At 44.9% G+C, this 13,184-nt stretch overlaps 1 protein-coding gene across 2 annotated transcripts in view; it reads right to left on the bottom strand.

The window, feature by feature from the left end:
• Positions 1 to 1,325: 1,325 nt before the first annotated feature.
• The window catches only part of LOC121001744, a 137,387-nt gene continuing 125,528 nt past the window's right edge, over positions 1,326 to 13,184 (bottom strand). For both annotated transcript variants that reach the window (XM_040432936.1, XM_040432937.1), the window contains exon 6: positions 1,326 to 1,547. In XM_040432936.1, coding sequence (XP_040288870.1) covers positions 1,398 to 1,547 — 150 coding nt within the window. In that variant the 3' untranslated portion in view covers positions 1,326 to 1,397. The remainder of the gene's footprint in view (positions 1,548 to 13,184) is intronic.

The raw sequence follows: 13,184 nt of genomic DNA, 5'->3' as shown, positions 1-13,184 counted from the left end.
TGGACGTGAGGTCACTGGCCGAGGAAAAGGCCGCAGTTGGTGCCAACTGTGTAAAAGAGCCAGTATCCACCATGTTTGGAGAGGGCTCAGCTCCTGAGCCTGCACCATACACCCCTTGCCCACCTATGACAAGGAGTGTATGGAGGAACATGTGCAAAAGGGCGAATAATTACAAGCAGAGATTTTGAAAACTGAAATGAATTGATATACAAAGTACTGAAAACCTAAAAGAAAACCAGTCTTTGTTGGCCATAGCAACCAATCACACAGCAGGTTTCATTTAATATTCTGCTCTAGACAAATGAGGGCAACAAAGACAATTTTATAATTCTGCCTCTAGTTTTATGCAATTGTCGGCACCAGCTGTTTGTATGGAGATTATTGTATAAAGCTTGCCGATCTCCTCATCTGCTGCCCTAGAATCAGCGAGTGGGGCCCGTATTTCTTCCATTCTGATATAAAACATAGCACTTTTAGGTTAACTATAGCAGAGTTGGTTTGGTAATGAGTTTGCCAAATAACTATGGCAAGTCAGCAGGGGCTTCATAAATGTGCTCATTAAAGGGATTGTCTCACTTCGGCAAATGGTATTTATCATGTAGATAATATTAATATAAAACACTTTTGAATGTATTGTTATTATCCATATTGTCTCATTTGCTGGTTTTATTAATTTTTCCATTGCATTATACACTTCTTGTTTCCATGGTTACGACCACCTTGCAATCCAACCATCGATGGTCGTGCTTGCACACTGTAGGAAAAAGCGCTATCCTATGTGCACTCCCATGGACCTGGCTACCAGATAGGCAGGCTCTTTTTCCTATATTATGCAAGCACGACCACCGCTGCCATATTGCAAGGTGGTCGTAACCATGGAAACGAGAAGCGTATAATGCGGAAAATGATGGGAAAATGAATCAAGCCAGCAAAGGAGGCAGTATGGGCAATCACAATACATTAGTAAGGGCAGGCTCACATCACTGTTATGAATTCTGTCATTGTTGTCCATTATAACATGGTTATAACGGAAAATAATGGAATTCGTTAGACGAAATTCAAAACAGAAACTATTAGAGGCATTCCGTTTGGATCCATCTTAATACAGGTTTATGGCATTTGTAACGGATCCGTTTGGTTTGCTCTATGCAGGACGGAAAAGAAAGACCTGTCAATTTGTCATCTATCATCTGGAGTTTTCGTGAAAAGAGAAATAGGTTACCATTAGTTGAAACCAGGATAATCCGTAGTGATGAGAATTTGTTGAGATGACAGATGTGCACACGGTAGGAGCAGTTGTACAAAGTTTTGGCTGAAGGTCACCCATTGTTCAGTAAAAGTTATATTTACAAGTATATTGATTTCCTTCGGAGAACCAAGTTATTTGATAAAGACCATTATGTGCAGTCAGTGGAAGCGCTGAACTCTTGCCAACTTGCTACGTATCTTTGAAGGGTGTCATTTAGTTTGCAGATTTCCCTGCGACACTTGTGATTACGAGGAGTTTTGTGCTCTTGCGTGTGTCTTTTTCTTAGTCGTTTCTGTTTCTGGAAATTAAATGGAAAAGTGGATCATTAATTTTCTCTGGAGTTAAAAGTGCAAAAATGGGGAAAAGTTATTGCTGTTTTTCCATACAAACTTCAATGACACATTTTCCCCAATTTAACCACCTAACCCAGAGTCCAGTTCCTGCTCTGGGAAAAGCACTTAACTGTTCTGCCCGAGCACAGCTTGGGCAGAAAGGGAATGGGGGGGGGGGGGGGGGTATCTGCTTTAGCTGCTCATATCTCCTGCTTGGTAGCAGATAGAGACATGGCATTCCAGGCTTTCAAACAAGACCAAAATGATTAGCATTAGCACATCATTATCAGGAGATATCACTGTTAGAATTCAAGTTGGGAATAAATGCAGCAAAACCTGCTTTTACTTTCACTTTCAGCTGCATTCACTGCATCCCAATTTCAAACAGTAATTTCTTCCCATGTAGAGAAGATAATTCTGGTATTGTTCAAAAGCTTTTAATGTCAGCTTTCAAACAATACAAAGTCCATATCTGTAGCTGCTACCTATGCAGAGATATGAGCAGAAAAAGAAGCCACTCCCTCCCCTTCGGTCTGGTGGAGGTGGGGGGCAGTGAGGGAACTGCAAGCGGAAAGACAAGATAATAAAAAATATATAGAAGTTTGACATTATCATTATTGTAGTGACCCACATACTAAAGTTATGCTAGTTATACCACACAGTGAACGCTGTAAATAAATTTCACAAAATAATGTTAGCATTTTGCTAATATCTTTCCCCCTAAAAATAAAATAATAAAAGTAATTTAATACACTATATATACCCCAAAATTGTTCCTAAAAACCTACTACTAATCTTGCAAAATAAAAAATAAAAAATTTGAAGAAAAAATTATAAAAAGTTATGACTGCTGGAACACGAAGAGGGAAAATGTTACTGGTCCTTAAAGTGGTTGTCTCATCATCGACAATGGGGGCATATCGCTAGGATATGCCCCCATTGTGTTATAGGTGCGGGTCCCACCGCTGGCACCCGCACCTATATCGTGAATGGAGCCCCGCAAGTGAAGGAGGGCGCACTGCGGATGCGCAGCCTCCCTACATTCATTTTTTAGGGGGCCTGCGAAAATAGCCGAGCGCTGGGTCGGCTATTTCCGTCGGCTGCATAGAAATGAATGGGGAGCGGCTGCGCATGCGGCACATGGAGTGTGCTCGAGCGCGATGCTCGAATCTCCTCCCCGCACGTTTGTTGGCTGCTACACAGTCAATAAACATGCGAGTAAGTACTGCCACTCACTGTAATGCCATGTTGGTTACTGGCATTACAGTGATTGGCTGGCCGGAACACGTCGTCGGGTGCTATAAGAGCACCTGATGACACGTGATTCGGCCAGTCTTAGTCAGGGAGAGCTGTGCTGTAGGACTGATAGTGTAGGGAATTGAATAGAATTTTTTTGTCAGGCAGGGTTGGTGTTAGAGACCCAAAAGTCCCTTTAAGGACTATTGTTGTATCTGGAGCAATATATATTTTTAGAGCAACCTGCGCTAAATAGCTTGCAATTGTTTGGCCGCTAGAGACAGCGACATTATCTGCGCTACATCTCCTGTGTAACGTGTGTGCAGCGCAAAAATATCTCTGACATCCAGTGTACTTTTTCTGTAGACAGTGTTCGCTGCGGGCCGCGAGATTATCTGCGCTACATATCCTGTTTAACGTGTGCACATACTAAAAATATTTGACATCTAGTGTACTTTTTCTGTAGACGCTGGGAACAGCGACATTATCTGGCTACATCTCCTGTATAACATGTGCGCATACTAAAAATATCTGTGACATCCAGTGTACTTTTTCCGTAGACAGAGTCTGCTGCGGACAGTTACATTAACTGCGCTACATCTCCTGTATAACATTTGCGCATCATAAATATCAGTGACATTCAGTTTAATTTTTTCGCCGCTGGTGACAGCGACCTTACCTGCACTACATCTCCTGTATAGCGTTTGAGCATCATCAATATTAGTGACATTCCCTGTAATTTTTTATTAGCTGCTGGTGACAGCAGTGACATTACCTGCGCTACATCTCCTGTATAAGGTTTGCGCAGACTTCAGTAATGTGTATCAATACAATTAGCATTTGTTAGTAGAGTCTCATTCCATATCTTGACCAGAGCGGGTATGTAAATCAGATTTATTTAAATCAGATCACTTATATCTCCTGTATAACGTTTGCGCATCATAAATATCAGTGACATTCAGTTTAATTTATTTGCGCATACACTTGCATATATACCATTTAATATGCAGAAGGCGAGCAGTAAGGGACGGGGAAGTGGCTGTGCTGCTGATGGTGCACGCAGAGGCTGTGGCCCTGGGAGCGGTGAAACTGTGTTTGCTGCCAGAGCACAAGAAACACACTCATCCAAGATACCTAGCTTCATGTCCCAGTTTGCAGGATCGAGCAGGACACCCCTCTCGAAGTCAGACCAGTGCGATCGATTGGATTGCAGCAGATAATGCTTCCAGTCGGTTAAGCACCACCCTGTCTTCCACGAAGTCCAGTCTCAGTAGCCAAGAGTCTGGTCAACAGAATCCTCACCCTGATCCTCCTTCCTCCTAACATGGAGAGTCTTGTCAAACAAGTGATCCCACACTTGGATATTCCGAGGAGCTCTTTTCACCGCCATTCCTTGATTTGGGCCTCTCGCCAAGCCCGCTTGACGAGGGACATGAGGAGATTGTGTGCACCGATGCCCAAACTCTTGAGCAATCACAGTCACAAGAAGATGGCGGTTGAAAATGGCAATTAGAGTTTCACGAGGTGGATGATTATGATGATGAGACACAGTTGCCAATAAGTCGATGGCAATTAGCGTCTAAAGAGGTTGACGATAAGGATGAGACACAGTTGTCAATAAGTGAGGTTGTTGTTAGCTCAACAAGTCAGGAGGATGACCAGAGTGAGAAAGTGGAAGAGAAGGTGGTGGACGATGAAATCACTGACCCAACCTGGGAAGGTGGCAAGCCGAGCGAGAACAGCAGTACAAAGGGGAAAGGGAACCACAGCACCGCAACAGGCTGAAAGAGGCAAAGGAATGGCAAAAGGAAGAAGGCGGGCCACACCAAACAGGCCCGCAACTGTTCCCCGAAGCATCCCCTTGCGGCAATCTCCCTTGCCAAGGGGTAGGTGTTCCGCAGTCTGGTGCTTTTTTGAGGAAAGTGCAGACGATAAATGAATTGTCCTTTGCAACCTGTGCCGTACCAAAATGAGCAGGGGCGTGAACACCCGCAACCTCACCACCACCAGCATGATCCGCCACATGGCATCAAAGCACCCTACCGAGTGGGCAGCAGTCCCTCATTACTCAGTCCTCAGCCGCCACTATTTTTCCTGGTGTGCCGTCCCCGCCTTACACCAGCATGTGTCCTGTAACATCACCCGTGACACATGGAGTGCTTGTGGCCAGGGACGCTACATTTCCCTGACGGCACACTGGGTGAACGTTGTGGAGGCTGGGAGCGAGTCGTACAGGTGCTACCGACGCCAAGGATTGCGGGCCCTACTTCCATCAAGATTTCCGCCACCACCTACATTAGTGGCTCCAACCCCTCTTTCTCCTCTTCCACCTCCTCCACTTCCACCTCTGAATTATCATTTTGCAGCACCAGTCATCCATCAGTCAGTAACTGGAAGCAGTGTAGCACTGCAGTGGGGAAGCGGCAACAGGCCGTGCTGAAACGAATATGTTTAGGTGACAAACAGCACACCGCCGCTGAGCTGTGGCAGGGTATAAGGGACCAGACTGAGCTGTGGCTCTCGCCACTCAACCTACAACCAGGCATGGTTGTGTCTGATAATGGCCGTAACTTGGTGGCGGCTTTGGAGCTTGGCAAGCTCACACACATACCATACATAAAAGATGAGTAAAAAAAGACGGGCGGCACTCACCACTGCTGTAGTTGATTCCTTAATTCTTCATATAAAGACAGGTACAAACAATAGGGCTGGGGCGTAGTTATTCTGACACAGAACGCCAAGCAGCGACGGCCGTTTCGCGCTAATTCGCTTCCTCGGGCCACTGACCTGGAGGCTTGGCGTTCTGTGTCACAATAAGTCCGCCCCAGCCCTATTGTTTGTACCTGTTTTATATGAAGAATAAAGGAATCAAGTACAGCAGTGGTGAGTGCCGCCCGTCTGTTTTTACTCATCTTTTATGGATTTGATGGAGTGTTATTAAGGACTGAGCACCACGTACGCTGCTATATGACAAGGCACATAGGTAGCCATTAACTGTGAGAGAGGCATTAAGCAGTGCCGCCCCGTTTCACGTTTTCTTTGGATCACACACATACCATGCCTAGCCCACGTGTTCAACTTAGTGGTTCAGCAGTTTCTCAAAACCTACCCCAATTTGCCTGAGCTACTGGTGAAGGTGCACCGCGTGTGTGCCCATTTCCGAAAGTCATCTACAGCTGCCACCGGTCTTGCAACTCTGCAGCAGCGCTTGCAATTGCCAGCTCACCGACTGTTGTGCAACATGAGCACACGCTGGAACTCCACGTTCCACATGTTGGCCAGGCTTTGTGAGCAGCAGAGGACAGTTGTGGAATACCAGCTGCAACATGGTCTTTGCCTTTCAAGTCAGTTTCTGCTCTTCACAAGCGACGAGTGGGCATGGATGTCTGACCTCTGTGAGGATATAAGCAACTTTGAGGAATCAACACAAATGGTGTGGTGAGCGGCGATGCCGCTATTATCAGCGTAACCATCCCACTTTTGTGTCTACTAAAACGCTCGCTACTCACAATGAAGGAGGACGCTTTGCATGTGGAAGAGGTGGAAATGGGGGAAGACAGTACACAGGGTGATAGCCAGATCACCCTCGGTTCGTCTTCTCAGCGCGAATTGGATGATGAGGAGGAGTAGGAGCAGGAAACAGTTGCCTCCGCTACAGAGGGTAGTACCCACAGCAGGTTTATCTGTTCAGAATGAATAAGCCGAAGAGGAGGCAGAGGATGAAGAGATTGAGAGTCATCCTCCCGATAAGGACAGCGAAGTCTTGTCTGTTGGGACTCTGGCACATATGGCTGACTTTTTGTTATGCTGCCTTTCCCGAGACACTCGCGTTATATGCATTTTGGCCAACACCGATTACTGGTTTTTCACCCTTTTCGACCCCCCCGCTACAAATAGAACTTCTCTTCTCTCATTTCTGTGGTGGAAAGGACTAGCAAAATGGTGCAATACCAGAAGGTCCTTGTGGAAAAATTGCTCCAAAAATTTCCATCTGACAACGCTGGCAGCAGAGTATGTAGTTCCTTGGGCAACCGAGGAGTAGAGACAAGGGGAACACACAGCAGTTCCAACAGAGGCAAGGCAACACTCTCCAAGGCCTGGGACAGTTTCATGACACCCCGCCAGCAACCTCACCCTGATGCGCGGCCTAGTGTCTCAAGGAGAGAAAAGTTTTGGAAGATGGTGAAGGAGTATGTAGCAGACCGTGTCAGCGTCCTCAATGATCCCTCTGTGCCTTACAACTATTGGGTGTCCAAGCTGGCGATCTACGCCTTCGATGTGCTGGCCTGCCCTGCCGCCAGCGTTTTGTCAGAGCGGGTATTTAGTGCTGCTGAAGGCATAATAACTGATAAGCGCACTGTCAACTGAAAATGCTGACAGGTTGACTCTCATTAAAATGAACAAGGCCTGGATTGCCCCTGACTTCTCTACTCCACCAGAGGAAAGAGGCTGAACATAAAAGCACTTTAAATGTGGCTTTTATGGTGTATTGAATACACTATATTCCCATGCACCCCTTCCATCACAAAAAAGGGTATATGGTTCAATCTTTCTTTTCTCGTCCTCTTCCTCCATCATATCAACATGCTTCTTACGCTGCCCTCGCTCCTAATGTTTTCGAAGGTAAGCTCAGCAGCAGGCCCTCAACCATAATTTTTTCGATGGTCAGCTCAGCAGCAGACCCTCACCCCTAATGTTTTAGATGGTCAGATCAGCAGCAGGCCCTCGCCCCTAATGTTTTAGATGGTCACCAGCAGGCACTCGCCCCTAATGTTTTAGAGAGTCAGCTCAGCAGCAGACCCTCACCCCTAATGTTTTAGATGGTCATCTCAGCAGCAGGCCCTCGCTCATAATATTTTCCATGGTCAGATCAGCAGCAGGCCCTCACCCCTAATGTTTTAGATGGTCAGCTCAGCAGCAGACCCTCACCCCTAATGTTTTAGATGGTCAGATCAGCAGCAGGCCCTCGCCCCTAATGTTTTAGATGGTCACCAGCAGGCTCTTGCTCCTAATGTTTTAGAGGGTCACCAGCAGGCCATCAATCATAATTTTTCTAGGGTGTGTATGATGCCCTCCTTTATGTGTAATAAATGGTGTATTGGAGTGCCGGTTCCTTGTAATTTTTGGAAGCCCTTTCACTTAGTGCATAGGCTTTATGAGTCTAGGAGTCCCACTACCTGAACAATTGTACCACAATGTGAATGAGGCTCTCCTTTATGTGATATACAGGTTGTATCGGAGTGCTTCTTCCTTGTAATATTTGGCAGCACTTGCACTTTATATACAAGTAAATATACAGGAAAGAATGTTTCCTAACAATTTTTTCCTCTAAAATCGATTTTATCTTCGGTTTTGTGAGTATTATTGTCAGTCTGTAAAAAAGGGCGTATTACTCGGACAACATCGTTCCCAGCATCGACCTAGGAGTCCAAGATGCATCCAGACATCCTCCCCATGCTGTTCCCGAACCATTTCAGTGGTGTTTCCATCAATTTCTGACCTTTTCATGTGAACCAGACACCCTCCCCTCTTCAGAGCAGGGGGTGCCTGGTTTAATGCTCGGGTTCTCCCATTGACTTCCATTGTGCTCGGTCAACACTAGTCATCAATATCTGGTCAGTGGGGATCTGACTCCCAGCACATCCCCCCCCTCTTTGAAGAGGCCTTGGTGCTTCATTGAGCACTGCGGTCTCTTCCTAGGACAGTGATGTCACATTCATCAGTTACATGACCTATTTGCAGTTTAGGCCTATTCAAGTGAATGGTCCCTGGCTGCAATTGAAAAAACATCTGCTATACAATGTACCAAACAGCTGATCAGCACAGGGGGTGGAGGGTGCTATAAGCTGGACAATGATCTGATATTGATGGCCTATCCTGATGATATGCCATCAATAGTGATCTTGGGGAAAACCCCTTTAAAGTGTTACTGTCATGTTTCTTCTTATACCACTGTTTTCCTTGAGCCATTAGTTATGACTGTTTTGAACCCTACAATATAAGGATCTTCTCAAGATGGCTCTAAAACTGCTTTCCCTCACTTCACGTACACACTTGCTTAAGCCAGCAGCTTCCGACCAGCTAATCATATTAATTAATGAGAGACATGCCTCCTTACTCTGAAGCCTAATGCAGGCATGCAGTGGGAAGGAGCTGGAGACAGACAAGCCATAGTAACGGTCTTTTAAGGGAGCAGTGGAAAGGGACAGGGGACATTAATGAAAGCTGTTATTATAAGGTAATTACAGATCTTTTGACAATCATTGACAGACTAACTCACGTATGCATGCCTAGCTCTAATAAAACTAGCAAATAAAAAAAATATGACAGTTACACTTTAACTGTGTTTATAGGTTGTAAGGTGTAAATCAGTGTTTTCAAATCTCTCACTCCATGTAACATAATAATATAGTAACATCGTTTATAAGGCTGTCCATCCAGTTCAGCCTGTTATCCTGCAAGTTGATCCAGAGGCAAAAAACCCTGTGAGGTAGAAGCCAATCCTTCCCGACTCCATTGAGGCAATGAGAATAACTCCCTGGATCAACAACCCTTCTCCAGAAATCTAATAACTATAAAATAAAGAAATAAATAAATAAAAATACAGTAAAAAACAGTTCCATGTCAAATGCCCTCAAAAGACAAGGGGCGCTGCCTCCGACTGGAGAAGAAAAATTTCAGTCTCCAGAAGCGTCAAAACGTTTTCACTGTAAGAACGGTGAATCTGTGGAATAGACTTCCTCAGGACGTGGTCACAGCAGGAATAGTGGACAGTTTTAAAAAGGGTTTAGATGTATTCTTAAAAGTAAATGACATTAATGCTTATTAAAATATGTAGAAATCTGAGTCTCACTTCCTTCTGGGATTTGCGTCCCCATCTATCCCTTGGTTGAAATTGATGGAATTATATCTTTTTTTCAACTGTAATTACTATGTAACCTGTAATATTATTACACTACAGAAATACATCCAGACCCTTTTAGTGAGTTCTCCCTTACCACCTTGTCAGACAGAGAGTTCCATAGTCTCACTGCTCTTACAGTAAAGAATGCTCTTCTATGTTTGTGTAGAAACCTTCTTTCCTCTAGATGTAGAGGATGTCCCCTCGTCACAGTCACAGTCCTGGGGATAAATAGATGATGGAAGAGATCGCAGTACTGACCCCTGATTTATACATAGTTATTAGATCGCCCCTGAGTCGTCTTTTTTTCCAAAGTTAATAACCCTAATTTTGATAATCTTTCTGGGTACAGTAGTCCACCCATTTCAGTTATTACTTTAGTTGCCCTCCTCTGAACCCTCTCCAGCTCTGCTATGTCTGCCTTGTTCACAGAATTGTATGAAAGAAGACCGAGGGCTGGGCCCACAGGTACAGAGGGAACACGATGCCACACAGACACAGACACCGACACAGACAATGGTTCTTTCCCAGCAGTTGAGTTTATTGAACAATGTAGTGAACAAGAAGCTGAGAATATATAAAACAGATTGGTACACAGAGAATAAACAAAAAGTAAATTTAAAGGGACACTGACAGGCCCAATAAGCATAATTATCTATATATATGCATGCACAGGTCTTCTAATGTGTATTAAAAACATATAAGTCTAACCCCTGTCCACCTTATGAATACTGCAAACTGATGTTTTATAACCTGATGTAATCGCTCTTCTTTCTGCCCAAGGAGCGGCGTTTCAGCTTCACTTCTGCCCAGCCAGCAGCACCCCAACCGCCGTTTTGAAGCGCCGCCCAGCTCATCAATATTCACTTCGCTGGGTCGGGCGCAATCGCATTAACCTCTGCAGATGTCTTTGAGAGCAGCGCTCTGAAGCGCTGCTCAGAAGAGTGCCCGGCGCAGACGCAGAACGGAGAGGCTGAAGCGGCCACAAAGAAGCAGAGGGGACGCAGGCGCGATGTGATCCCGGCAAGTGAGGGTGCCGGGCGCATGCGCAGGAGCTGAAAGTGAGTCCGATGCCCATAGCTTTCTATTGGGCATGCGCGGGATCTCGGAACGTCGGGGACAGCAGAAGCCACCCAGTGAAGTAAATATTGATGAGCTGGGCGGCGCTTCAAAACGGCGGTTGGGGCGCGGCTGGCTGTGCAGAAGTAAAGCTAAAACGCCGCCCCTTGGGCAGAAAGAAGAGCGATTACATCAGGTTATAAAACATCAGTTTGCAGTATTCATAAGGTGGACAGGGGTTAGACTTATATGTTTTTAATACACATTAGAAGACCTGTGCATGCACATATATAGATAATTATGCTTATTGGGCCTGTCAGTGTCCCCTTTAACACTGTCTAACAATAAACAAGTAACTGTGATGTTTTCCCTAAAGTCCATTAAGCAGCCTAGCTGCACTTGTATGTTCCTGGACAAGTTCCTCATTGGGGTGCACCCTAAGTATTGTGCAATACTATTTGTAATCCACAGGGAAATTATGTCTCTCTCTTGTAACTTTAATCTTTACTCCAGCTCCCAGCATATAACACCCTATGAGCAGCCAGTGAGATAGGACAGTGTCAGTGTATGAGTCCCTTAGGACTATGCATTAGTTTGCAGCCCGTACACCGCAATGTAACTGTACTTGGAGCATTATTGTATGTCCAAATGCCACTTCAATGTGGTGCAATGTGACGCGGCACTTATAGTTCCTCGAGCAGGTTCTTGGTGCTTTCTCTTATTTCCTGGTCCACTCCAGAACTGGATCCTACAGACACGACACTCCTGGGGTCATCGCTAAAAACCTCCCCTTCGTGCTGTTGCCAGTCTCCACCGTGAGCTGGTCTATTCCCTTCCAGATTCAGCAGAGATGATCCCTTGTGGTTTCCAACAGCACCAAGCAAAGCCTCCGTCTGCTCACTTTCTGCTTCTAGAGGAGCCTCCTCCACTTACACAGGGAGAGTGTGATGCAATAAGTCATTTGCTAAGTGCAGTGTCAAACCTGCATATTCAGTTTGCTATCACACTTGTAAGGGTCCAAAACAGCCCATAAATGAGCTATTTTCAAACTTTGCAAACTAAATAGGTTATTAGTATTCCTCTGATAGACAGTTCCAATGTAGACTTTTATCATCTTATCCTTTGCTGCCATCTACTGACCAAAGTAAGATGTTGCAGTAATTATACAATTTACAACATAGCAGAGTAATAAATTAAGGTCCCTTGCCCCACATCCTTACATGTACACAGTACATGACTAGTGATTTGTAAAGTGGAAGGACTATGTACTCATCATGGGCATCTATGCCCCTTTTATTGCAAACCATACTCTTAGGGTCCATTCACACGACCTCAAGTGTTTTGCGGTCCGCAAATTGCGGCTCTCCTGCCATGCGCGTTCCGCATTTTGCGGACCGCACATGGCCGGCACTATAATGGAAATGCCTTTTCTTGTCCATGTCTGCGGACAAGAATATAACGTGTTCTATATTTTTGTGGGCACCACGTGCTGTCTGCATCTTTTGTGGCCCCATTGAAAATGAATGGGTCCGCACCCGTTCCACAAAATTGAGGAACGGATGTGGAGCCATTTTTTGGACATGTGAACAGAATAGGGCCCAATACTGACCCCTTTTGTACCTAAATAGAGACAGTGACCCAATCTTAGTGTGTATCATTAATAACCACCCTCTGTTTTCTATCACTGAGCCAGTTACTTACCCACATACATTTTCCCCCTGTCCAAGCATTCTCATTTTATATAATAACCTTTAATGTGGTACAGTATCAAATGCTTTGGAGAAGTCAAGATATACAACATCCATTGACTCACCCCGGTCAAGTCTAGAACTTACCATCTCATAGAAACTGAGTAATTAAATTAATTTGACAGGACTGATCCCTCATGAAGCCATGCTGATACAGCGTTATACACTTATTTGTACTTTTTGACAAAATAAAGCAGCGCTCACATGTGTGCACAATTTATGAAGCACTGACACGTCCAGGATTATTGTATTTGTATTTATATGTATTATATGTATTTGAAATAATGGAAGCTGCTCTAGGTTTTGTATTTTACCCCAGTATGGAAATCACATGACACCTTATCGTTTTGAACAGGTGTGTTATTTTTATTTATGCTTTTACTTATTTTGAATATTGGCACCACATTTGCTAAACACTAATCCTGTGGAACACTCCTTGTCAGAAAGATTATTAAAATCAGGGTTATTCACTTTTGAAAAAACTCAGGGGAGACCTACCGTATTTTTCGCCCCATAAGACGCACTTTCCCCCCCCAAAAATGGGAGGAAAATGCCCCTGCGTCTTATGGGGCGAATGCTGACCAGTTTAACATCGCTGGCTGCGATGTGCGAGCGGAGGAGGGACTGGGAGGAGGAGCTGGGGGCCGGCAATTGCGGCG

The sequence above is a fragment of the Bufo bufo genome, chromosome 5 (assembly GCF_905171765.1).
Source record: "Bufo bufo chromosome 5, aBufBuf1.1, whole genome shotgun sequence".
Taxonomy (NCBI): Eukaryota; Metazoa; Chordata; class Amphibia; order Anura; family Bufonidae; genus Bufo; species Bufo bufo.
Note: the sequence above shows the minus strand (reverse complement) of the source record. Positions and strands in the feature narration are given on the sequence as shown.